This window comes from Centrocercus urophasianus, unplaced genomic scaffold, assembly GCF_019232065.1.
Source record: "Centrocercus urophasianus isolate 14NV4802_14NV808 unplaced genomic scaffold, USGS_Curo_1.0 seq_11, whole genome shotgun sequence".
NCBI lineage: Eukaryota > Metazoa > Chordata > Aves > Galliformes > Phasianidae > Centrocercus > Centrocercus urophasianus.
In genome coordinates this window covers 514,808-540,274 of record NW_024884253.1, presented here as the reverse complement: position 1 = coordinate 540,274, position 25,467 = coordinate 514,808, and the positions used below count along the sequence as shown (strand labels likewise).

Below are 25,467 nucleotides of genomic sequence, written 5' to 3'. Positions count from 1 at the left end.
TCTGTCTCTAAAGTGAAATTATCATAGAATCATAGAATCGTTTGAGCTGGAAGGAACCCTTAAAAGTCATCTGGTCCAACTCCCATGCAGTGATCAGGGACATCTACAGCCAGATCTGAAAAGTCTGGGGTGAGTAGTCAGATGCTCTGTTGAACTTTTGCATATTACTCCAAGATAGACAATAAATAGGAAGTTTTAACCAGAATTATGGTTTAACTGGTGTTCCTATACACGGTGGCAGCATTTCCCCAACTCTTGATAACAATATCAAGCAACACTGCAGTGTTTGCAATAGGGAGCAGCAGGGTTTCCTAACAATTGTTGACTGGGTCTATTGTTTCCATATGTGGCTGTGACTGGCATGAATTCATAGGACTCCTTTTCCTACAGCACAAATAAAGAGTTGTTCAGTAACTTACTTGTTCCAACATTGTCACGGACAGTCACACAATATTTGTCTTCCTTTGCACACATGGAAATGGTTAAACAGTCCTTGTTGGACTCCTGTTCTTGGCACACATAGCACATAAATGGATAACCTGGGGGAGGGAGGAATAAAGGAGCACGTTTTGTGGTTTAAGAACTGCAATACCTGCAATCTAAATATCTACATTTTTCCTAGTTATATCCTGACAAATTCTCATGTGTAGATGACCAGTGACTTGCTTTATCCCTTGACCTGTAGCAGCAATGTTAAATCCCTCTGTCTCATATGTCTCAGACTGAGAAGTATTATTGATCTGTTTGCAATCTCTGGCAGCAGTAGATGTGAGTGGAATTCAAGGATTTGGGAGACTTTTATGATGGAGATTACTGCTGAGCAAAAGCTTCTCTATCCTGAGAGATCCTTCACATGGATTGTCAATGACTGCTTATTTGCTTCTCCAAAAGTGTTTGCCATGGAAAACTTGAGGATGCCTGAGTCCTGAAGTATTTTCAGGAGATGGACATTGCCTAGTATCCTACTTTTCTTTCAGTCGTATTGGAGAGTGCTGTCACGTATCTTTTCTTGAGGTCAGAAACCACTAACTGAGCTGGCCTAACCTCAGTCCTAAGGAGCCTGGGGAGAGCAGTTAGATGCTGTGTTGAACTTCTGCAAACTGCTATAAGATAGACAGTAAGTAGGAAGTCTTAACCAAAAGAATGGTTTAACTGTTTTTGTCTGAAATACAGATAAAGATGACCAGCAGCACAGGCAGACAACGATGAGTTGTCCTGTCTGTCAAGGATGCTTATGCTTGCTGTGAGATACAGAAGGTTGTAAGGTAAAAATGAAAGCCTATGGAAAGTGATGATAGAAGCAGAGAAAAATAAAAACAGCAAAACAACAACAACAAAAAAAAAAAAAACAGAAACACAATGAGAAACCAGATCCTAGCTCAGCAGATTAACTGATTTATAGACTTGGTTGTGGCGATTGCATTCTGAGCTTTCAAAATCACCGAGAGCAAAATTTTTGTTTGTGTGTGTAGGAGAGGGGATTAGTTTATTTAAAAACACAGATATTTTTGGAAAGTGAATCAGCGCAAAATGCTTGCCAAGCTCCTGGTAGATGTGGGAACACTATCAGTACAGAAAGGGCAGAACGCAACTAGAGGACGCATTATTGTGAGTGTGGTTTTGCCTGATAAGATGTTGGCTACAAAGAAGTGTAAGGGCAATGTAGTTCAGAGAAACTATTAAATTAGAAGTTCCTGATGATCATGTGACTGTTAGGTGAAGTCCTCAGTGACTGGAAAAAGGGAAATATCACTCCTGTTTATAATAAAGGAAGGAAGGAGGACCTGGGGAACTACAGGCCAGTGAGTCTCATCTCTGTCTGGGAAGGTCATGAAACAGTTCCTCCCAGAGGAGATGTTAAGGCACGTGGGGGATAAGCAGATGATCTGAGATAGCCAGCATGGCTTCACCAAGGGAAGATCATGCCTGACCAATCTGGTGGCCTTCTGTGATGGAGTGGTGGCATCAGTGGACAAAAGCAAGGCAATCAATGTCATTTTCCTGGACTTGTGCAGGCCTTTGATATGATCCCATGCCATATCCTTATCTCTAAATTGGAGAAATGTAGGTTTGAAGAGTGGACTATTCAGTGGATAAGGAATTGGTTGGATAGTTATAGCCAGAGGGTTGTTGTCAATGACTCTAAGGCCAGGTGGAGGTTGGTGACTAGTGGTGTCCCCAGCTGTCTGTCTTGGGACTGATATGCTTTAACATCTTTATCTATGACATAGAATGATGGTATTGAAGATGACACCAAGCCGAGTGGTGCAGTTGTGTAAACAGTTTATGGGCTGGTTCAGCCCAGTTCCGTGACTAATGGGGCGGGTGGGACCCGTGGAGCATCTGTAACTCCCAGTGTACTACATGATGTTATGATGTGGAATACTGATAATAAAAATATTATAAAACCATGACAAGTTGATACAGAAGAAAGAAGGGATGCCATGCAGAGGGATCTTGAATAAATCTGAAGGTGGGCCCTTATAAGCATCATGAGGTTCAACAAAGCCAAGTGCAAGGTGTTGCACTTATGTTGGGGCACTTATGTTCCAGTCATGCATACAGACGGGGAGAAGAAGTCTTTCAGAGCAGCCCTATGGAGAAGGACTTGAGGGTCTTGGTGGATGAAAAGTGGGACATGAGCCAGCAGTGTGTGCATGTGGCCCAGAAGGCCAGCTATGTCCAGTGCTGCATCAAAAGCTATGGATGGTCCATCCTTAGAAACATTCATGACCAGACTGGATGGGACCTTATGAAACCTGATCTAGTGCTTAATCTAGTGGTTGGCAACCCTTCCCCCAACAGAGTTCCTTCCAACCCAAGTCATTCTATGATTCTATGAGAAAAAGGAAGGGAAGAGCAAGGAAAGATGGGGAAGGGAAGGGAAGGGAAGGGAAGGGAAGGGAAGGGAAGGGAAGATAAGGGAAAGTGTACTGTAAGCAGAGTTCTAGGTGATTTTGATCTGTGGATGTAACAAAGGAATGGAAAAAAAAAAGAATGCATGCGGTTCAATAAAGAAAAGTATGTTATACTAAGATAAAAACTGACCCCGTAAATGTAGGATGAGAAACAACAGGTTCTGTTACAATTAAGAATGGCAGTGTAAACAGTGGGAACCAACAGTGTCACATTATAGCAATGAAAACAAACATCACTCAAAGGAACACAGGCAGCAATGTCATGTGGAAGGTATGCAAGGTGGCCTTTCCACTCTGTCAAGACCTCAGCTGAAACACTGATGTCCAAATCTGTATGTGGCACTTCAAAAAATATGCAAAGCACTTGGAGAGACCAGAGGAGAGGGAGGAGAAGTCGTCAGAGATCTTGAAAATACAGCCTTGTAAAAAATATTTGAAGCATTTAACTTTCTCAGTCAAAGCAAGATAACATTGAGGAAAGACGCAGTAACCCTCTTCAAAGAAGAAAAAATAAGCTGCATGGAAGGTAATAAACTCCCTATGGTGAAAACAGGGGAGAACTACATAAAAAGAGATGGTCATTAGATATTTAGATTAGCTCATTGAAGGAAGAAGTGTCTGAGCAGTTCTAGGCTATTTTATCTTCTTTTTTGGAAACTTTCAAAGCTGCATCTGACAGACATCTTCCTGATCTGGCCCAGCATCAAAGCGGGAAAAGGATCTTGACCTTTTAAGATTTCTTCTGGTCATATGTTCTATACTGCTGAGATCATGGAAACAAATGAAACAGACCATGTTTTTTGGGCTGTGAGACCAGATTGATCAGAATTTGACACAGGAATGGAATGGAACCCCAGGTACATGAGAAGAATATAATAATGGTTGTCTCCAAGACTGCCTTTGTATTAGTATGGAGACTTGTGATCTTTTACTCTTGAGTGTAGAAGTCTTGAGTTAGAATTACTAGCTTTCTCTGATCTAGACTGGTCTACAGAAAGATGCTGTATAAAAGGCTGTCTTCGCGTCTGTTTGCAAGCTAATATCAGCATAGAACATCACCAGCCCACTAGATCAATAAAGTACGCCAATGAAATGTATTCTGCTAGAGTCTTGGATCTCACATCACTCAGGACTGAACACAAAGTCATTTTTTTTTGTACAGTTACATACCCCTTTCCTCACCCCAAAGCCGTCCAAAACTTTCAGGCACACTGAAGAGCCATCTGCCAGAATAATGTGGGAGTAAAGGTTTGATACATCAGAGAGCAAGAATTAATTAAACGCCTCTTTCTCAACCCCTGCTAGATATGTATCATGGTTTCTGGGAAACCATCGGGCGTGGGGAGATGTTGGCAATCTGATCATTATTCCTAAGTGCCAGTAGCAAAGCAGTAATACACATGGATCAGTCTCAGAAGGAAGACACACATTTAGAATACTTCAGGCTTCCTTTTGGAAGAAGTATGCCTTTAACATTATATATGCAAGAAAAGTTCTTTCACCTCTGACTCTGATTTCACCTATAAAAATCCTCACTGCTGCATTTCCTAGCAAACAAAACATGTGACACAGCACATGGCTCCCTACAATGAAAGAAACAGCAGCATGGAAAAGAATGTAAAATATTTAAAACCAACATGAATAAAAAATGTGCCTTCTTATGTCTTCTGGCACTTTCAACTTGCATAGCTGAGAAGGATACTGTAGACCACTGTATGAATATAACCCAGCATACAGTGCAACATAGGACTATATCACTCGGTACTCCCTGCTGGAAAGACTTACTTTATCAGGATCTTATATCTGCAGCAAATAGAGAGCTCAGTGTTAATCAGGGTATATTTGGAAGTTGGCAGTAGCATGGCTGAGGCGCTGCAATACTGCAGAGCTGTTGATAGCTCCCTAAATTCCATCTTCTCATTGGTAACAGCATTAGAGGCTCACCTTGCTCCACACACAGGACAGCAACCAGCAAGATAACAGGAGTAGTCTTCATCTCCACCAGATCCTCTCAGCTCAATTGGGAAGGTGTTTGGAGGACAGGTTATATACCTTTTGAACAGCAGCAGTTTTACAGGTTCCAGGCATGAAGTCAACCCAAGGGTGTGTAAGGTGCGTGTGGGAGTTCTCCATGCTGGAGCCCATGGTGCACGATAGCACCTTGGGAAAAAGTCCCTTTAGCACCTTCGTTATTGCTCCTCCAGTCTAATGAGCAATGGGAAATGGGGGCTGTCTCTTCTCTCTCCGATTGCCTTTACTTCCTCCTGTCTTTCCACAAAAGCAGCAGCTGCACTGATGAAATAGCGGAGCCTGCAGGCAAAGGAAAACAGTCTTGGCAGTGCATTTTTATAATCCCTTTTCCAGGGCTCATACCGTTGTCTTAATTGTTACACAGAACCAGAAGGCCAGACTCACACCCACGCTGATATAGCTCCAATAAAGTCAATTTTACACTAAATGAAGTTGGATAATGGCTATTCACAAAATATTTTTCTCAAATTTTTGTGTCAGTCTTCATTTATTTATCATTTTTTTTTCCATTAGCTGCAGTTAATCCCTGTGTGCTCTCCTCTCTTCGTTGTATTTCTTGAATACCTTCTGAAATTCCATAAATGTTTTATTTAATGACTTTTTGCTTCTATTTTAGGCATCTTTTAGAGAGTCTGCTTTTCTCCACATCCAGCACTTCCTGGAAATCAGACCTCTATTTACAATACCACAAATTGTCACTCTGGAATTCCCAATCTATTTGAAAAAAAAAAAAAAAGCCATCTCTCACAATGTCTCTTTTTCAATCTCTCTTCTTAAATAAATCATTTTCTCTCTATTCCTCTGTGTATTTCTCCTCTGAATTTCTTAAGATCATCTTCTGACATTCTGGGAAATAGGATGTGTCTTGTAAGAGCTCGTGCTTCTACTTTAGTGTTCCTCCGAGGTGAGACTTGTCCTGCACAGCAGGGAGCAGAACGCACAAAAGAACAAGTTGTCAAAACCCCCTTTTTCTGACAATTATGGAATAGTACAGCTGGTGTTTTTTGTAGTAGCCATCAGTAGAGTATTTTATTGGCCTTTGCGACACAAGGTGTCATTTCCTTCATGTCTGAATCGTTTTACGCTGGATGATTTCCTTATCCTCATGACATACTGACACTTTGCAGGCTTTTCCAATACTGCTCCAGCAATGGCATAACCAGGTGGTGAATTCCAGAGTTAATCAAGACCAATGTCAAAATACTCATCTCTTATCATGGTGTTGGAGATTTGTCAGGTTCACAGGGGACGTGCTGGTAAAGATCAGATTAAACCTTTTGCTTTGCAGGAGGCAGTCAAGTTTATTGTCTTATAAACAGGTTGTTGTTCATAATTAGTGGGTGTCTCTTTCTGCTGTTATTTTGCAATGAGGGTAAAAGGAAGCAACCATTTCCCCTTTGTTTTTCTCCTATTAATTATCCCATAGACTTTTGTTCTGTGTATTTCTTCACCTTTTCTCCACATATGAAAGATTGCTCTATTTATTGCCACAGACCCTTGTTTTGCCAGTGGATAGGGTCAGCACAAATGTCACAGATGCCACGTTACAGAATCACAGAATCACAGAATTGTAGGGGTTGGAAGGGACCTCCAGAGATCATCGAGTCCAACCCCCCTGCCAAAGCAGGTTCCCTACAGCAGGTTACCTACGTTAAAGAAGTGTGTTTACTTCTGCTTAAATTTAAAGCAATTGGATAATAAGTGAAAGGATACAGCCAGAATAATAAAGATCAAGGCAGTGCATCTAACCATTACTACATGGCGGTAGCAATACTCAGGGTTTCCACTTGTAGGCAAGGTCTCCAGCTTCGCTAGAAGAGGGTCCATCTTTTGTATTGTTGCACAAAAAAAGATTACATGACAGGTGGAAACATCTGGTTTCATTTTTTCCTTTGGATTGCACCTAAAGCCTGGCCAGGGCTCAAGGAGAAACTAAGGAAGTTTTTGTACTAGTTGGCCTTGACGCTATGCTTCTAAGCAAGGAAAGGTTAATTCATTCTCATAGTGCTTTATCTAAGCTACATCTTTGGCTAACGAGATGTTTTGTCCAAGATACACATTTCACTAATTATCATACATATTTCACTAATGATCAGATGCTGATGATATGTAATGCTGGGTTGTGAGATTCACTTAGAGGTCAGCTTTGATTTGAGGTCTACTGTTCAGGACTTAATACTTCAACCCCATCATGCAAATCCTGCCAACATCCATTTGTTTCTACATGAACTTTAATGAAATAGGATTTTGGCTCACTCCTTTTATCAGATCTAGCTTATTAGTCATCAAGTGCAGCCAAGAACTGCCAACAAGTGTGTACTGAGTTTAAGAAGAGAAAATTGAGTAGGAAACTGCTGTATGTCAAACAGTTATTTGGGAGCTGTTCTCAAGACATTAAAGTCTTTGCTATTCCCTGGGCTTATTACAATGCTGGAGCATGCTCTCTTCCCAGCATTTAGAGAGAACTAATTTGCAGCCCAGTGACTAAGTCACAATGATTCCTTATTTCCCAAGAGGACAGATTACAAAACTCACAGCAGTCAGAGACAACAATTAAGCACACAGAATGGGGAAGCGAGCATCTCCTGCTGACCTTAGCCTGGAGGAAGGCCTGAAGCTGGCCAATCAGGGGCACCAAGTGGGAAGAAAGATTGAGGAAGATCAAAATAACTATGGAGGCTGAGTCACCTCTGTAGAATGATCTCATCGATACCCATTTGGGAAATCTAAAATGGACCTCAGAATGGTGCTATGAGTAGTCTATATGTCAATAGAGCCAAAGCTAATTTTGAAGAAAGGTTGGTTTTGCCACCTGTCATGGTTTTCAGAAGCATTTTAGACCCTTTGAAGACCTTACTCTGATCTTACACACCCACCTTGTCTCCTCCTTTGTCCCTGGTGCACTTGTCGATCTGATCTGCACAAATAAGGGAAGAAAACTGACATTGTGAGGGAAAAAGAGGGACAACACATTCAAGGAGAGCAGAAGGCAGCATAGAAATTTCCATATCAATGGCAATAAAGCCTTGAGTTGAGGGAAAACAAGGGCCAAGTCAAATCACCTCCTACACATGCCTGATTTAGTCAGGGCAAGGTCTCCTTGTCTGATTCAGATCCTGGCATTGTAACTGAGAGCACTGTAAACCGAGCTTTTATGTAATCCATGTAGAGAGAGCCAATTCCACCAGGAGCGATCCCAGCTATTTGAGTGAGGCACCAGTCTTCCCAAGAACCCTCAAGGCATCTCAAATGTCTGCAGGGCAGATTGGTGCTCCCATGGGAAGAGTGTGTAGTCACTGTAGCCAAATAGAAACCCTGGGTGGAGATATGAAATTAGGCATGGAAGAAATCAGGATTTCTCAGGCAGGCTAGCAGAGAGGAGTCTCCTGTTATACAAGAGGTATTGCCAAGAAGGCTTTACTATGGAAGGACCTCCTGTGCCTCAGGGCAATTGCTGCTCCCATCTCCAGATAAGGAACATTTTATGTAACATGAGATGTAGGTCAGTCTTGATGGGTTGTGTTGCTGGGCAACACAGAATGTAAAACATTTGGGGTCACAGAATCACACAATCACAGAATGGCCTGGGTTGGAAAGGACCTCAAGGATCACAAATCTCCAACCTCCTATCACAGGCAGGGCCACCAACCTCCACATTTAATACTAGACCAGGCTGCCCAGGGCTCCATACAACCTGGCCTTGAACACCTCCAGGGATGGGGCATCCACAACCTCTCTGGGCAGCCTGTTCTAGCACCTTACCAATCTCATAGTAAAGAACAGGGAGAAACAAGGTGAGATGAAGGCAGGCTGGGGCCCACAAGTGGAGCTGCTCCCTTTGGGACAGGATTCTGGCTTCCCAGTGCTGTCCATAACTCCTCCATGCAACAGCCATAAGCAGAACATAGATCATAGAATTGTAGAATCATTAAGATTGAAAAGAATCATTAAGATTGATCATCTAGTCCAAGCACTAACCCATCAAAAATGCAATCTTGCATGAAGTCCTGCATGGCAGAAGCAGGTTCTGTGATGTGACTTCAGATCTTTTGCCCACACATTTTTCTTTCAGGTCCCAGCCTTCCTCTGAACCCAAAACAGAGACACCTTCCAAGCTCAGGTAGCATAGAACACTACCTTCTTTTAAACCTTGATGCCAAGAACAGGTTTATATTCCCAAGTTCACCAGGACAAGACATGTCCTGCAATCAGTGCAGTCACTATTACTGTCTCAGGCTGATCTTGGCCTGTGCCAACTAACTTTGTCCCTAAAAAATCCTAAGGCTGGGGATAGCAAAGACTGGAGACTACTTCAGTCTGATTTTCACAACCATATGATCAGGTTTGGGGGCAGAGCATGGCCATTTGAGGGCAGAGTGTGGTCACAGAAGTTCTTGGCTTGTTCAAGATGTTCAGATGTGTATGCCACAGAAGTATATTTAAATTTAGCAGGAGGGAAAGAAAGGTGAAGGCAGTAGATTGGATAGAAGGCAGGAGCCAGATCAGTTGAAGAATGGCAGTGCAGTAGAAAACATAGGAACAGCAAAGACTCTTATGGCTAAAGATGAATTATCCTTGGCCAAACTTGGATTTGCACCAAGGAGAAAAAAAAGTGAGATGAATCTCTAGATAGAAAATAAATATTGGAAGCAAAGTCCAGGCTGGCATTGGATGAAGAAGGAAGACTAGGAAATAGCTAGAGAGTATGTAGTCAGATACGGAAGGGAGGAAGGATGGACAAAAAGGGACAGGAGCAGGTTGAGTAAGCTGGGGCTGTAAGACCACATTTCCTTTGCAAACCTGTTATAAAGATCCAGATACTTCTCACTATTGCCATTCCTCTGTTCTCAGCAAGTCCCAATTGAGTGAGCAACATGTACAGCTGCTCTCCCTGTGTGGTGAGTCTGTGGAGACAGAACCAGCTGGGTGAGCTGCACCCAGCTAATTACCCTGGGAGATCTTTGATGGAGTAATCCTAATGGAAAGCTTCTCCAGCTCAGGAGAAAGCATTTCAGCATTGAGTGATTCACTCTGAAAGAGTTTCAGTGAGCAACTCTCTTATTCACAGCTATTATCCACAAGGAAGGTCAGCAAAGGGGAATAAGTTCCTTCAATTTTAGCACAGGTAGAAAACTTGACTAGCAAACATAAGAGATTTGTCCTCAGAGTTAATATTTGTTAAACACTCCAGCACACACAGGGTAGAAACCACCTGTTTTTTTCTGATGAGTTTCCTTTAAGCACCACTCTAGTTACTTTTCTTTCTTTTCAAGATAATCCGTAATGCTTATAAAGCAACTTCTACTAGAAGAAGTGATTTCTTAAATCATTTTAAGAAAAATTTAATGCTCGAGATCCCTTCATTTTCAGTCCTACCTTGTCCCCTCTGTTTGCCTGCTGAAGAGCTCAGCAGCCATTTACTTTCCGCCAGCTGACCCAGAAGAGAAATTGAAAGCAAGTTAAATAGAATTGAGTTTACTCTGAAATAGACTTACAAAATGACACTTCTACCAATACGAAAAAAAAAAAAGAAAAGAAAACAACACATTGAAGGAAAACCTTAGAAGAGGCTTCCCAAAGTGAATGCAAAGTGAATGGAATATATTTCAGTGTTATTTCCATTCAACTTGCAGACAAACTTGTTGCTGGTAACGTGGGTGCACCCAACCACTGCACCCTATGTGCCATACCACACACTCACACAACAGACTAAAATAATACTTTATTGTGCCCAGCTTCTGTTTAACAAATCTAATATCAAATGGGAGAAAATGGTATAAAGGGAAAAATGGTACAGGAGAATGGTAGGGCCAAAATGAAGGGGAAAAATGCATGGAGTTACAAAGTTGTGTAGTACGAGAGATGGTGCCTGTATGGTACTCTGTGTATGGTAAAGAGCATACATGGTGTTCCAAACACCATTCTGAGGTAGGGTCATGCTCTTGTGCATGGCCGTCAGAGCATGGAAAGAGTAAAAATATTTACTGATGGGATGTGACACACCAGGTTGAAAAGACAGGATGGCATTCACCCTGGCAGAAACTTCTGTACAGATGAGATACTGAACTCTTGCAGTGCAAGGCCACGTAGCTCCTTTCCTCCCATCCCATTTAGAACCCCAGGCGGAGGATGCAGGCAAGACTGGCCAAGACACCCACAGCTATCATGGTGTAACTGGTTTTCACACTGCTGGCCCCACTGATGTTGCACAAGGAAGTCTGGCAGCAGTTAGTGGCAACACCTGCAATCCCTATATTCAGGTCAATTGTTGGGCAAAATGCAGCACATCTCTTGGTAATACTTTGCTGACGGTCATCGCCTGAAGTGGGAGAGAGAGAACAAGGGGAAAAGTCAGGTTTTTTTAATAAGTGATGAAATATCTGCACAATAGGCACTGGGGAATGTACTGTTCTATACTGAATGCTGATGGTTTTCCTTTGGGCTTTGGCACACTGCATCATTTATTTGTTTATAGGTGACCTATGGTGACCATCCCTTGACTTTAAGGCTCCTGTGCCATGTTCAGGCCCAGCTGAATGGAACCTGAAGCATGAATTCAGAGATCTAATGCATTTGTTTAGTGCAAGATTGCCACATTTCTGGAAGTGTTCAAAGCCAGGTTGGATAGGGCCCAGGTTTAGTGCCTGATTTAGCAGTTGGCAAACATATCTATGGAAGGGTGTTGGATCTCTGAGGTCCCTTCTGACTCAAGCCATTCTATGATTCTCTGTGGTTCCATGATTCTATGAAGATGTTGTCATCATCTTGCCTTGGCTTTGTCCCTTCCACAGCACCTGGTCTTTTCTAGTTCCAACACTCTGTCAATATATCTACAGATTAGACAAGGTTGTTATGCAAAGAAAACTCTTTTCCATCATTCCCCTCTCCTGGGTGTGTTTTACACGCATTGTTATGATATATTGTGACAGAAATGAATTAGCTGAGTTCATACCCGAAGTAATATTTAATGTCTTTGTGACATGATCCTTCTAACTCTTCTGTCACATCTCCTGATGGGAGGGCACCTGTAGTCAGCCTAATCTTGAACCTCTTTTGTCAAGAGAGACCTAGAAAAAGCTTCACACTCACCGAATCCCTTAGTAGAATATGTCGTTAGACAGTACTTCTCATGGTCAGCACACGTGATTGTACTGAGACAGTGTATGTTGGAAGTTGCATCTTTGCATGAGAAACATGTCAAGGAGAAAGCTGCAAGAGAAGCACACAAACATCCATCACTCATCTCTAGAAATATTCATAGGAACACAAAACTGGCGGTGCTAGTCCAGACTGAAGATCTGTCAACAGTCACAGGAGGCATCCAAATTTGGACCAAAATTGCTCTTTGGGACCAAAATTGCTTTAAGTTCTAATTCTTGTGGTTTGCTTATTTAGTAATCTTCTAGGGACATCCCTTCTGGATACTTGAGTCTCACTTGAATCCATTTAAACTTCTTGCATCACGAATGTTTGTTGGAAAGAGTTCGCCAGTCTACTACTACTAGAAGCATGTGGCTTTTGTGGTCTCTTTCTAACCCAATTTCTAACACCTCTCCCCATCTCTTTTTGCTGGCTAATAGCTGCTTTATGAAAAGAAACCAGCTGATTCCTGTCCACTCTCTTTTGTATCCCTGTCAAGTTATCTGAAAAGTCCTGGCCTATACATCCTTTCTCAGAACAGACAGGTGGACCAACATTGAATTCTTTTAAAAATCTTCAATACCAAAAGGAAGAGAGATTTGAGAGTAAGTCCCCTGGTCATACTGAGTGTGATTTTTTTCCTGCATGCTCCCACAACCTATCTCAAATAAGAGACAGGCCATGTAGCTCTCCACCTCAGTGTTTGGTGGGAAGAGGGATGCTTGCATCTGATGAATTCATTCTTGGAACTTTCCTGCACTGGGAAGCAATCCTGGCTCTGTGGATGACATGACTCAGCAAACCAGCTCCTCAGCTGCAGCACATTCCTTTTTTAGCTGTCCAAGGGTAAAGACTCACTAATACTACAAATTTGGTACATCTGTAACACAGTGCATCTGCAAAGTGTTGTGCTAATAGGAATGAATGAAAACAGCTTGTGCTCAAGTAAGCTAAAGTAGTCATTCATGGCAAAGAGATCCTTAGGGAAGGTTTCTTTGCATGATAACAGGAATTTCCTGCTCATCTGTTTATCTGGAGCAAACACTCCTGCAGTAATGCCACCCAAAGGGGATTAGTCTCATTCTTCTCATTCTCAGGCTATCCCTGTCTGTGACCAGTTAATATCCATCTTATTCTTGTGCCAGCAATCTCCCTTAGCTTTGTTTCCCTGCTCTTCTTTTCCTCCATCCTTCTTCTCTCTTGCCCAAGATCCTTTGCCCTTCTTGGTACCTTTGCCAGCAATGTCCTAACTGCATTTCTGCCCTTGTTTGAGCCAAACAGGGGTCAAATAAATCTGTCTGACCCAAACAGAATCTCCACTCCCTACCATTAACCCAAGTGAGCGGAGCATGCATTGTATCTCATAGGAAACCACAAAAATGAATTTTAGGGAAGAAGTATCCATCTGTCTCTGCCTCTGTGGAAGCTGCTTCCTCACCATACTGCAGCTAACAACCCGTTTTCCCTTCCCATAGCCACTCAGCGCTGACCTTCACTTTCCTCTTGTGGCCTCTAGTCCTCGCATATTCTACCCTCCTTTTATCTCTTGATGATGAGCACTTAGCAGAGGACACAAAATTTGGGTAGCTGGGCTTGCAGTGTCTTAGATACCATCTCTCTCCTTTCCCAAGCTCAACACTTGTGTTGCCTTGCTCACTTCTCTTGTGCAACTCGCAGCCAGGCACATATCTGCTCCACCCCACTGGGAACCACCCTTTCCACCTTGATAGCCATACACTGGAGCAGAGTCCTCAGTCTCGGTTTTCTAGACATGTTATACATTTTGTGCTTTAATCACAATTAAGAGAAACTTTCCGGATCTATGCAGGAAACTGTGGAGCTTGTTGGATGCCCAAGTCTTGTTTCATCCCAGATTGACAATGCTAGTAATTTAAGAGTCCTGTTGCCATGGGAGGGAGAAAGCAAGCGATTTTGCCAACTACCCTTCTGTAAGGTTTCTCTCCCAATATGTATTTACTGATTTTTGGGTGGCCCTGTGTGGAATGAGGAGTTGGGCTTGATGATCCCTATGGGTCCCTTCCAACTCAGGATATTCTACGATTCTACTAAAGATGACTCTGGAGGCATGTGGCTACCTTGAAGGTAACCTTCCTGCATCTAGCAAGAGCAATCTCTGCTCTAAATGAAATGGAGTATTCTACAATGAAGATTGTCATGTGAATAATTTGAGCCACATGGATAAATAATTAACATTTGTAAGGCATTAGAAAGTACAGGTTCTGGCAGATGCAGAATTTGCACCGTTAAAATCATTCAAGTTTGAGATTAATTGTAACAGCTACCAGCCTTCTGGCTACATTGCACTGCAAAGTGGTGCTGCCTATGTTTTAATTTTCATTGACTCCTTTAGTGAGTTTGCCATCTCATTATGTGATCTTTTTAAAAAATATGATTATAGTTGATAAGCTGCAGGAAGGAATTGGCTTTATTGCCCTTGAGTTTCTCAACTCCATTGAGTACATGCCAAGTTTAAAGCCTGTGAAGTTCCATAGTATAAACATTTACAGCTTCAAATTAACTATGAGTCTTAATGCTCTGCTAGGTGGGGACTAAAACTGATGGTAATTTGCAGGCATTCTATAGCTCTACAACTGAGTCAGAGAAAGATTAGATTTATTCTAGGTTTAGAATAGGGCAAAAGCCATCTGAGCTGACAAAATCAAATATTTCCCCTGAAGTAGTCAGAGGGATGTTCAGATTAAAAAGAAAAAGTTATCAGAATGAGGATGGACCCTGTGTCTCCATCCCAAACCTGGAATAAGCATTGACAAAGGAGTTGCAGGAAAGAGATGGGAGACAGAGCTTCATCTTCTTGCAGCACGAACATCTCTATCAAGTTAGGTGATTAAGGTTTGCAATTGCAAACAATAAATAAGCAAGAAAAAAAAAAAAAAGTCAGGCTATATTTTCTTATAGGTCGAATTTGCAGCCTTGTTGGAAATATTTGTCAGGCTCGAGAGGGCTCTAAGCACTCTGATAGAGCTGTAGGTGTCCCTGTTCATTGCAGGGGAACTGGACTAGATGACTTTTAAAGGTCCCTTTCAACTCAAACGATTCTATGATTCAATGATTCCGTATTGCCAATGATTCTATATTACCACTTCCAGTTCTGTATAATCCTCAATTAAGTCCCCTTCTCATGGAGCTCCACCAAGACTCATGGCTTGCAGATCTCTACAGAGAGCCACTCCAAGTGTTGGAGTGGGTTGGAAGGTGTCAGGTGAGAGAGTATCTCAACCCCCACTTCAGCTCCTCAGCATCATTTCATCTTGGACCAGGCTCTAAGCATCTGATCTAGCTGTATATGTCCCTATTCATTGCAGGGGAGTTGGACTAGGTGACCTTTAAAGATCCCTTCCAACTCAAATGGTTCTGTGGTTCTGTGACTTCTCCTGGTAGGAAAGCAGCAGCAGCCCACAGAAAGGATCGGCTGTTCTTATCCTGAAGAATGGAACAGAGCATAATGAGCTTCAGCATTACCATTTGTGCTGCAAAATCCTTTCCTCAGCCTGCAGTGTCAAAGACTTGCCCCAGCTCTGGCCTTTTGCTCGCACCAAACAACCCTTGGCGACTCACCGCTCTCCGTGCACAGGGCAACGACGAGCACGGCAAGAAGAGAAGCCTTCATCCTTTATAGTTCTCGCAGCCTCCAAAATAAGCAGAGCGCACGCGGGGCAGTTTTTATACCTCTGCAGTGTTTGCTTTTATGCTAGGATAATAACTATGGTGTTGCAGTGTGTCAGATGATGAGTGATTGAGAGTAACGTGTCAGTGCTTGTATGGGGAAATATGCTTTGTTGGAAATCTAAACAAGCGTATGTTCTCTCCCCCCCCCAGTTCTTTTCTGAGTTATTTCACAATCTGGTTTACTCATCTGGTACCAAGTATGCAACAGTTTCTAATTCTGGATAAGTGGAGGAAGAGCAGCACACAAAAACAAAACAGAGTCCGTGTGAGAAGAGAGCGCTCGCCTTTCCAGGCTCTCAGCAAAGGCTGCATCCTCCAGGATCCCATCCTCACACACTGTTTTAATGCATATGGAAATGGATTGAATTTGAAATTGAAATTGGGATTGAAACGTCTTCAAAATGTCTCTCAGGATTCTCAGTACATCTAGATCACAAGAGCAATCTCCTTCCACTGCATTTCATAGGGGACCAGATATAATTTTCTGTGAGTCTTTTCAATACTGCTGTTCAAAATCCTAAACGTTTCTGTTCAAAAAAGTGGATATTTTATATGAGGGAAGATACTCTCTTATTGGAAAATAAATTCCACTAGGCAATGAAAATGACCACCTAAATTAGAAAATAAAAATAACATCCACCCCCATCACGTTGAGCAAGCTGTGAATTTTCTCACGAATTGCAAAAAAACAAATGTCAGGGAGAAAAAAAAACAACAGCAGACAAAACACTGAAATCATGGAGAGTGAGGGGCTGCCTGATCAATGTTCTCAACTCATTAAGTCTTCAGAAAAAAAGAATGATAGCCAACCAGTATTATTCTAAACGCCTGACAGAAATACTCCCTTGGGTTTCTATACGGTGCTCTTTATTCCTCCATTTTTACCACGTTTCAACCTCTCTCCCTGTACAAAATCAGATCATTCTTCATTTTCTTCTCATCTCTGTTGCCTTTTCCTCCCACTGTTGTCTTTCTGCCATCTAACCATTGGGATGGAGGCACAGTCCCAAAAATGATCCAGCTGGGTCCTTTGCATGTGACACTCAGAGCAACCTGTGTGCCCCAGGCTTCTGTCAGGGACTCTGCCCCTTGCTGCTCTCCATCTGTTGTATTTTCTTTTTTTCTTGGTCTCAAAACTGCTTAGATTTCCACCTCCCACTAGATAGTTGAGCTTCCAGTAGGACCCACCTCCAATCATTATCTCATTGGAAAGGCATGCCCAGTTCTTCAGGTGTTGTAAGTCTTTCCAGTGTCTTGTAAATTGAATGTAGAAATATTCCTAGTATGGAAACTTACGTGACTAAGGTGAGGAAATTTCTGCTTTCTCAATCGGTAGGGCATGAAACTCAGCTGGAACAGAGGCAGCAATTAACCAAGAAAGCTCAAAGAAGGAGTGTTGTTTGGCCTTGGAAAGCCAATGCCTTTGTAATGTACCAGGCAGGAAGAAAATAGAAGCTTTGCACCCTCCACACCAGGGACTGCAGCTCTCTTTTCCTTGAAATAGTTTGTTATCTCCAATCCAGAAGAGATTTCATACATCTTTATTGGCAAATGAACTTTTACTGCAGATTATTCGAGGTAACAGCAGAGAAGGGTGCTCCAGCCACCAGGCAATGTCATTCTGCAGCCTGTACATTGCACTGCAGAGGCAGCCCACATTCAGTTTTATTTCAGCCAGCAGCATCCATTAACAGGTACAGAAATAGCAGATCTGCCAGGCACTTTTTTTCTTCCCTCCCTTGTAGTTTCATCTAAGCAAAAACCAAAATATGTCTTGTCTCCTGCAAGCTGCTGAGATCTGGAGATGGAGAGAATGTATTTTTTAAAGAGGTATTGCAGGGTTTTTGTGTGCTCCTGTAACTGGCCCCATGTGTGTCTCTGAAGTTAATGCTATCTTCAACTCTTATCAATACCAGGTTTATCAATACCAATAGATTGAAAAGAATCCAAGCAGATAGAAAGAGGTCACCAGATGGACCCAGGCAAAAGAGAAGAGAATATTACAGCTTACAAGTGTTTAGATGTTATGAAATTCCAGAACATTTTGGAAAGAGAAACAAGGGATTTAAATGAGAGTGAGGGGGATGTGTCTTTTGCTCGTCTTGTTTTACTTATCTTGTTTTAAATCTAGTTGAGGTCGCCACAGGAGAAGGATGAGTAATTTCTTTATTTTGGTGAAAACATTTATTTTTTCATGAAATGAAAGATGAATTTTAAAGTTAATCATGGTGCCTAATTCAAATGTTGCTTATAGATTTTCCAGTTGGCCCAAAGCCTTAAGAATAATTTCAGAAATGAATGCGGTTAGTATACAGGAAAAGTGATGGTGAAAGCAATTAAAGAGAAGCACAAAAGCCAAGTTTCTTTTTCTCTTTCCAAAAAGAAATGCCACAACATTTCAGCTGGTCCATCTCATATTTCAAGGAGTGCCACGACACCCTCGTTGCCCAGAAAATAAATCTTTACAGAGTGACTAAGCCTTTCACAGCCTTCAGCCAGCACTGTGGTTTCGCACTGTGGTGTAGAAGTTCATGCCCTTAGCAGTTTGCCTCGAGCAAACACTGATGGAGCAGAACTCCCTAACCCAGCTGGGCTGCAAACAGGAGTTTTTTCCAGGTGTTACTTTTACTTAAGCTTTCCTAAAATGTAGCTCCTGTATGGAGTTCCACCAGGAATTATGCACCTTCTTGCTCCAGGAATGCAGGTCCTTTGACCATCTCCATTATCTTAGAGCTTTGCTCTCCAAGAACTCTTCTGGGATCTCCATCTCTCTCATTCCCAAGCCTCAAAATACAGCAGTGAAAGAGATCACCCCATCTGATCAGGCATCACCACCTCTCCAAGCTCTTTCTGCCCAATTCCCATCCCGTTGTCATGAGCAATCATTTAGAATCATAGAATCATGAAGGCTGCACAAGACCTCTAGGATCATCAAGTCCAATCTTCAACCCATTCCCATCATGTCCACTATACCATGTCCCTCAGTGCCACATCTCCATGTTTCTAGAAAACCCCCAGGGGTGGTGACTCCAGTATTTCTCTGGGCAGCCCGTGCCAATATCTCACCATGCTTTCAGAGGAGAAATTTTTCCTAAAGTACCCAACCATAATCTTCTCCAAGCTGGCACAGAGGTCACCTCTCAATGAGGAGAACTCTAAAGCACCGTCCTTATCTTGAACATCCCCAGCATCTTGAGAAAGTACTTAGACCCATTTAAGAGGTGAAATCATCCACATTGCAGCGATCACATGAAGACTTGTTAGCACTGCCAAGAGTGCAACTTGCCAAGCCCCCACTCCCATGTGCCTGTAATCACAAAGCAGTTCTCTCTGCCACTACAAGTGCCAGCTTGCAGTGGGAACAACACAAATGGCTTTGACCTTTCCACATTGACACCTTCATTCATCAGCTCTGAGTGATCAGGCAGAACATGTGGCTTTATGGAGTGTCTTTCTTGAGCTGCTGGATGCAATTGAGTCAATGAAGAAAGGCAGCCAAGAGAGTACTCCCAGACACTAAAAAAATAAAAGGAATTTGATGTGATGTAGAGATTCAAGCTGCAGCCCTTTCTGGCAGAGCTGTTTTCTCAGGCTGAGCTTAGTGTGGATATATCAAACACTCTCTAAAATAACATAAATCTTTATTTTGTCTGACAATTGTCACATATGTGCAAACAAAATAGCTTTCTCAGGGAAAATTAGTACAAAACAATCAGTGAAAAAAAAAAAAAAAAAGGAGCTATACTGCCATGCCATTTTGTGGGTCAGATCTGAAAAAGAAGTGTTGGAAAAAAAGCAGAATAGCGTAGACCTTGATGGAGACACTTGACAAAAGATGTTGTTTAATCTATTTGGCAAGAGCATATGTAGGCCTTTGGGTCATCACATCTTCTCCCACCCTCAACCCTCATCACAATCCTGCCCTAATGACGCAGATCAAACTGGCGACCGTTCCCAGGAACATCACAGCATAGCTCAATTTCACACTGTTGGCACCACTGAAATTGCACAGGGAGGTCTTGCAGCACTTGGTGGCAATGGCCACGATGCCAAAGTCTGTGTTGGTCTCAGGACAGTCTGCAGAACATTTCTTGGTTATGCGATATCCCATGTCTTTGCCTGGATGAAAAACAGACAAGAAAGGAGAGTTGTGAAGTAAGATTCCCCTGCAAGTCCTGACTAGAGGAAAATGGGAGGAGTATAATGCTCTGCATTTAACTTGCAATGCAGGAATATCAGAGATCAGCAGATTTGATGAGTACTGGGTGAGAGTTCACACAACCTGGCTCAAGTGCACAACACTAGAAAGACCTTGATAGAAATCCATGCCATGCTTCATGCAGAACAGCAAAAAATCACTGTCAATGCATATTTAATTTCTAAAACTACATTCCTTATGACTAACCCCTTTCCAAGCATGGGTATGAGCTTCCAGATCATGAGGTCTGCTCATGAAAATATCTGTGTTCCACATCATATGATGTGAGCCTCAAGCCCTTGTGATCAACTCTTTCCAACAAGAGCAACTACTGCCCTGAAGAAATAATTGCCCATCGCTGTCCTTGGAGATAAAAAACATAGTTCTTGAGGTGTTACTAGTACTCACCAAGATCAGCAGCACTGTATGTGGTTGTACAGTATTTCTCGTGGTCTTCACACTTGTAGGTTTTAAGACAGTTCCAGTTGGAGTGCTCATTTTCGCATACATAGCAAAACAAGGAGGAAGCTGAATAGAGCATACATGACACACATCAGTGGTTTTAGCAATGCCCTCCTGGGAAGAAAGTGTCAAAAGCTACGTACTTTATTGGAAAATAAAAAGTACGTGTTACAAATGCTTCTTCACGGCAAGTGAAATAAGAGGTTGGTTTTGATTAATGAAGCTGAAAAGGCAAGCAAACAGAAGAAAACAAGTTTTCTCTCTTTACTTTAGATTTTTGGTGATTAAATCCGAAAACACATTTTTCAGCCTCAGCAGTGCTCTGCTGTGACTTTTCCTGCAGACTGAGCTCCATCTCTCCCATATTTTATGCTGGTCTGGTTGGCATCCAATCTGCAGAAGGAGAAGTCGGTATAGTTTAGCATAGCACAGTTTGGGCAAGGAGAGGATAAACTGGCGCCATTCTCAGCTGAGAGCTTAGGGGTTTTTTTAGTATTTTCAGAGTGCATTTGCAAAACATTGTACAGGCACGAATTAATTAAAGCCTATGATACCTCTGTGGGCTAAATTACTAAGCAGAGTCACGTTAAAGGGAGTTCCCTGGGAGAGGTTGCTCTGAACAATGGAGCGATTATTTCTACCATTGCCTCGAACAGCACGTCCTCGGTGACATTATAAACAGGTCTCAGCAAGGGCTATTACAAAGACAGGAAGTGGAAGGATATCTATTTCTGAACAAAACTGTTGTAAATTGATTCAAATTTCCAAGCTTGACACCTGGCCAAGCAAAAAACACAGGCATGTGCCATTGCGTTCCCTGGAGGTTGGTTCACAATTGCTGGGAGTGGAAAAATGGTTCCCATTCTGTTCAGAGTCCCATGACATTTTCCTTACATTTCTGGTCAGAGGCATAAGAGGCAGTCAAACAGATATCAAAGACAGCCTGCTCCACTGCCACCAATGGTTAGAATTACAGAATTGTAGAAAAGTTGGAAAAGGCCACTAAGATCATCAAATCCACTCACCAACCCTTCCTCACCATGTCCACTAAACCATGCCACTCAGTCCACATCTCCCCTTTTCTTGAACACCTCCAGAATGGTGACCACAAGAACCTGCACAGCAAAACCTCAATGATTGAGGGTTCCTGATCAAAGGTGATGAACTGTCAACTCAGAGAGGTTCATTTAGATAAAAAATTTCCTTACTTCAGCTCTTTTTGGCTTTTTCAAGTCCTTATTTCTGCAAGAGTAGCTTCTTTCAATTGATTTTGAACCTGTTTTTTTTAATTTCCTTCCACTGAAGCCCGCTTGCTCAGTTGATTCAAACACATCCCTAAATTTGAACCTGCTCATAACATTTGGTTAGACAACTCCAGAAGCAGCTATAAAAGAGAAAAAAAAGCCATTTTATGCCCAAACTCCCCCAGGTCAGAAAAGAAAAAGCTACTTTCTTTGCTGCACAGAGCTCAGGTGCCTTGCATACAGATCTGGAGCTTGGAACCTCACCAAACAACCAATCACCTTATTCTGAAACCAATCCAGATGCTCTTTCAACTTCCTTTTAAATTGACACATCAGCACTGAGTGCTTCTCTGTCATTTGGATGAAGCCTCCCACTTTCCTCTCTGGAGGTCCCCTGGCTCAGGCTGTGGATTGATATCCTTTGCATACCATGCAATAGCAATTCCAGACTTGCTGTCTGACCCATATGTTACCAGATTTTTCACTCCATGTAGTCCTCCTTGATCTGTTCCTCTGATAAATCACACATAGCTATTCAAAAACAATTCCTTCAGAGCTGAGATTCCAGTGGATGTGCAAAAGCAACTGAAATGCACTCATGCTTTCACTAATGCAAGACAGGAAACCACTTAAAACACTGTAGTTGTTGTGAAGTCTTGCCTATGTTTGGCCTCCACCCTCCATTAGCTCTAGTTTTGCAAATGCAGACAGAAATATCCTTAGCAGTGCAAAATGGCTTGAAGTACTCCTTGGGATTATAAACATGCAGGGAGAGCAACTGTTGTTGTTGTTGTGGTTGTTTTTTTTTTGTTGTTGTTATCTCAAGACAGTTATCAAGTCATATCTTTATCTGCTTTTGAAAGAAGCCAAGCACAACATATTGTGGATCCCATTACAAATACACTCACTGTGAGGCATTTAAGAAAGCTCATCAAAGCTGTGAACAAAGAGCTCTTGGGTTTTCAAATATCTGCCAGCAACCCAGTTTCTTAATTGCAGTGCCATTGTGGGAAATAAAGTGAAACACTGGCAGAAGATGAAGCCTCAACATTAGCCCAGTTATCTTTATCAGCAACTCCAGCAGTTTCATTCAGGAAGAAAAAGAAAACTGAAGGCAAAACTGTGAGCCCAGCTTAATTCATAGAATCATAGAATATTTCGAGTTGGAAGGGGCTCAACAAGGATCATTGAGTCCAACTTCTGGCTCTGCATAGGACCACCCAAAAATCAAACCCTATGCTAAGAGCATTGTCCAAAAACTCTCACAGGCTCGATGGTTTCCTCAACTCTTAGCATTTTTCAGTTCACATATGTATCTTCAGATGCTCAGAGCATAGTATTCAAGAGTGAGGGAAACACAAGTGGTGAGCTCATCTTCTGTGAGGTATGAGCACCTTGGTAGAGCTCAAGCAGAGGCTAAGACTCAGCCTCACTAAATATTGTTTGAAGTAAGGAATACCAAAGAAAAAAGTGCACTAGCAAGACTTCAGAAATTGCAGCAAAAGCAGTCAAATCCTCTTGTTCTTGTATTATCTCTAACTTCTCTTCTGGCATTTCCATCCTCTCCACCTGGCTGCCCCAGCCTCTGTACCACCTTACCTTGCTCGGCACACAGGACTGCCACTAGCAGGGCAACAAGCAAAGCCTTCATGATTGTTGTACCCTCAGAGCCCGCACGGTGTGAGATGATGCACCATCGAAAGGTTTTATACTGGGACTGTGTTTGCTTTGACTTCATCTGATTGCATCAATTTGAAGTTTTGGGGAGTGACAGCCCATAATGTGGAATCAGCGCTGGGTGTGTTTGTGTGTAGGAAATAACCCATCACGCACAGCAATTTCTTCTACCTCTCACTCAGATCCAATCTGTTATTCCAACATCTGCAGGGCTAATTGGAGGAACAATTTATGATTCAGACATGGGAGTCCCTTCTTACTCTATAGGGTTGAGCCACAAAACTTAGAGCAAGGCTGAGGCATCCATGCCAGTCTGGTGTGGCTCACTGCTTTCATGATAGAAATCATCTGGCATCCTCCATCCACTTGCCCAGAGTCCTTCAGAATTAACACACTTGTACCGAGAAAAGCACTTTAAGCAGAAAAACACCAACACCGTACTGTAGCATTCCCACAGTACAACTATTTGTGCCTGGAGACTGTCACTGAGGTTCTCAAGGGCCCAAGCAGGAATGAGGTCTGATGCCTTTGTTTGCTCTGCTTCTCTGCCCTCCAGAAACATGTGGGGTTTCCAAGTGACAATGCTCGTTGTTATGTGTGCATTCTATCAGGTTTTTCCAGTCCTTGGTGACCTCCTCAGTCCATCCAGGCTCCCTCCCCCAGCTCTCACAATCACACTGTCACCTCTTGCCACATAGCTCAGGATGCAGCAGAGACAAAAGAGAATGGGAACAGCTGTGGGAGTTAAATTGGGAATGATCAGAAATGAAAATAAGAAAGAAATGAAATACGTGCTGATCAAGAGGAGATCTCCTCAGACCAGGAGCTTTCAGAGAGAGAAAAGACCAAGTGGAGTTCAGAAGCAAGACAGATTTGCTTCTGGGGTTTAGGAACATGGTTTATTGGGAAATATTGGTAGGTAGACAGTGGGCAGTGGAATAGATGGCCTTAGAGGTCTTTTCCAGCCTTAATGATTCTATGATTCTAAGATTTAAAAGTCATGGAGAGTGTGGAAACAGAATGAAAAGAATTGTTTTTTCTTTTCCCTGCATTGCTCCCCAACATCTTGGTTCACAGTCTATATGTTCAGGATCCTATGTAGATTGCATCTTGGTTTGTCTTTTGTTTCCAGTCCTTCTTTTGTACAATTCCTCATTCCTTCAAACCCTGGTGTTTTCTCTCTCTGCTTTGCCTGTAGCAGGATGGAAGCATCCTATTTTCAGAGTCCTCCATTCTTCTTTCTAGATTTGCCCTGACCTTGAACATGAATCTTTAATCATCTCTTCTTTTAGCAAGGTTGTGCGAGTCCCACATGACTGCTAATGCAGCAGTGATACTTAGGAAATAATCTGCAAAAAAGCCATACTCTCTGCACCAGACATTGTACAAATACATGCATGAATGCTATCAGGAAGAAAATAGGATCTGCTGGAGAGTTAGGGGGAGGAAGGATAAGTATTAGTCCACATGTTTGTTTTCCTTACAATGTCCAGCCTCCAGCTGGCGAGCAGTGAAATAGAAAGTAAAAACTTTCCTCTCCATCCACACTGAAAATCCAGAAAAGAAATCAAAAGAAAGAAAATAAATTGAATTATTGTTCTTAATCCAGCCCGTATTGGAGCCAACCAAGCAGAGAAATGCTTGTCCTCAGCAGGAGGAAAGGAGCAATGCATGAACACAGACCACAACAAGAAAGGAGAAAGGCTTTGAAATTAAAACAAATAAATGAGCAGTAAATAAATGACACTGTTAAAGCACAGTGCAGCAGAACAGAAAATCTACAAGTGAGAAATGGGCTGTAGGAAGTAGAAATGTAGGAGAGCATTTAAATAGATTAGAGAGAGGGAAGGCTAATAATAATAAACAAGATTAATATTTCAACCAGAACTGGAAAGAGAGAGAGAGTTGAGAAATATTGTTACAAAGCAAAAAATAAATCAAATTGAACAGACAAAGCTCTAGTGGGGAAATAATTAAAGACGGTCAGAAGGAATGGGATGGGAGGGAAGGATTGGTCCTTCACTTTGTCCCCTACGGTGGCAATACTTAATCACTGTGCACAGTGCACATGTTTCATGAAGATGCTGCT

General features: G+C 42.3%; 2 protein-coding genes and 1 long non-coding RNA gene across 3 annotated transcripts in view; 1 reads left to right on the top strand and 2 right to left on the bottom strand.

Moving 5' to 3' along the window:
- Positions 1–25,467, top strand: part of LOC122171879 — a 47,235-nt gene that overhangs the window by 11,654 nt on the left and 10,114 nt on the right. The gene's annotated exons all lie outside the window — the stretch shown is intronic.
- Positions 10,657–15,769, bottom strand: LOC122171877 (lymphocyte antigen 6E-like). The gene is made up of 3 exons (XM_042839722.1): positions 15,687–15,769; positions 12,039–12,158; positions 10,657–11,268 (listed from the first exon to the last, which is right to left on the bottom strand). The coding sequence occupies exons 1-3, from the start codon at positions 15,736–15,738 to the stop codon at positions 11,060–11,062; spliced, it is 381 nt and encodes a 126-aa protein (XP_042695656.1). The 5' UTR covers positions 15,739–15,769; the 3' UTR covers positions 10,657–11,059.
- LOC122171875 (lymphocyte antigen 6E-like) lies at positions 19,708–23,439 on the bottom strand. Its single transcript, XM_042839720.1, has 3 exons — positions 23,301–23,439; positions 20,404–20,523; positions 19,708–19,916 (listed from the first exon to the last, which is right to left on the bottom strand). The coding sequence occupies exons 1-3, from the start codon at positions 23,437–23,439 to the stop codon at positions 19,708–19,710; spliced, it is 468 nt and encodes a 155-aa protein (XP_042695654.1).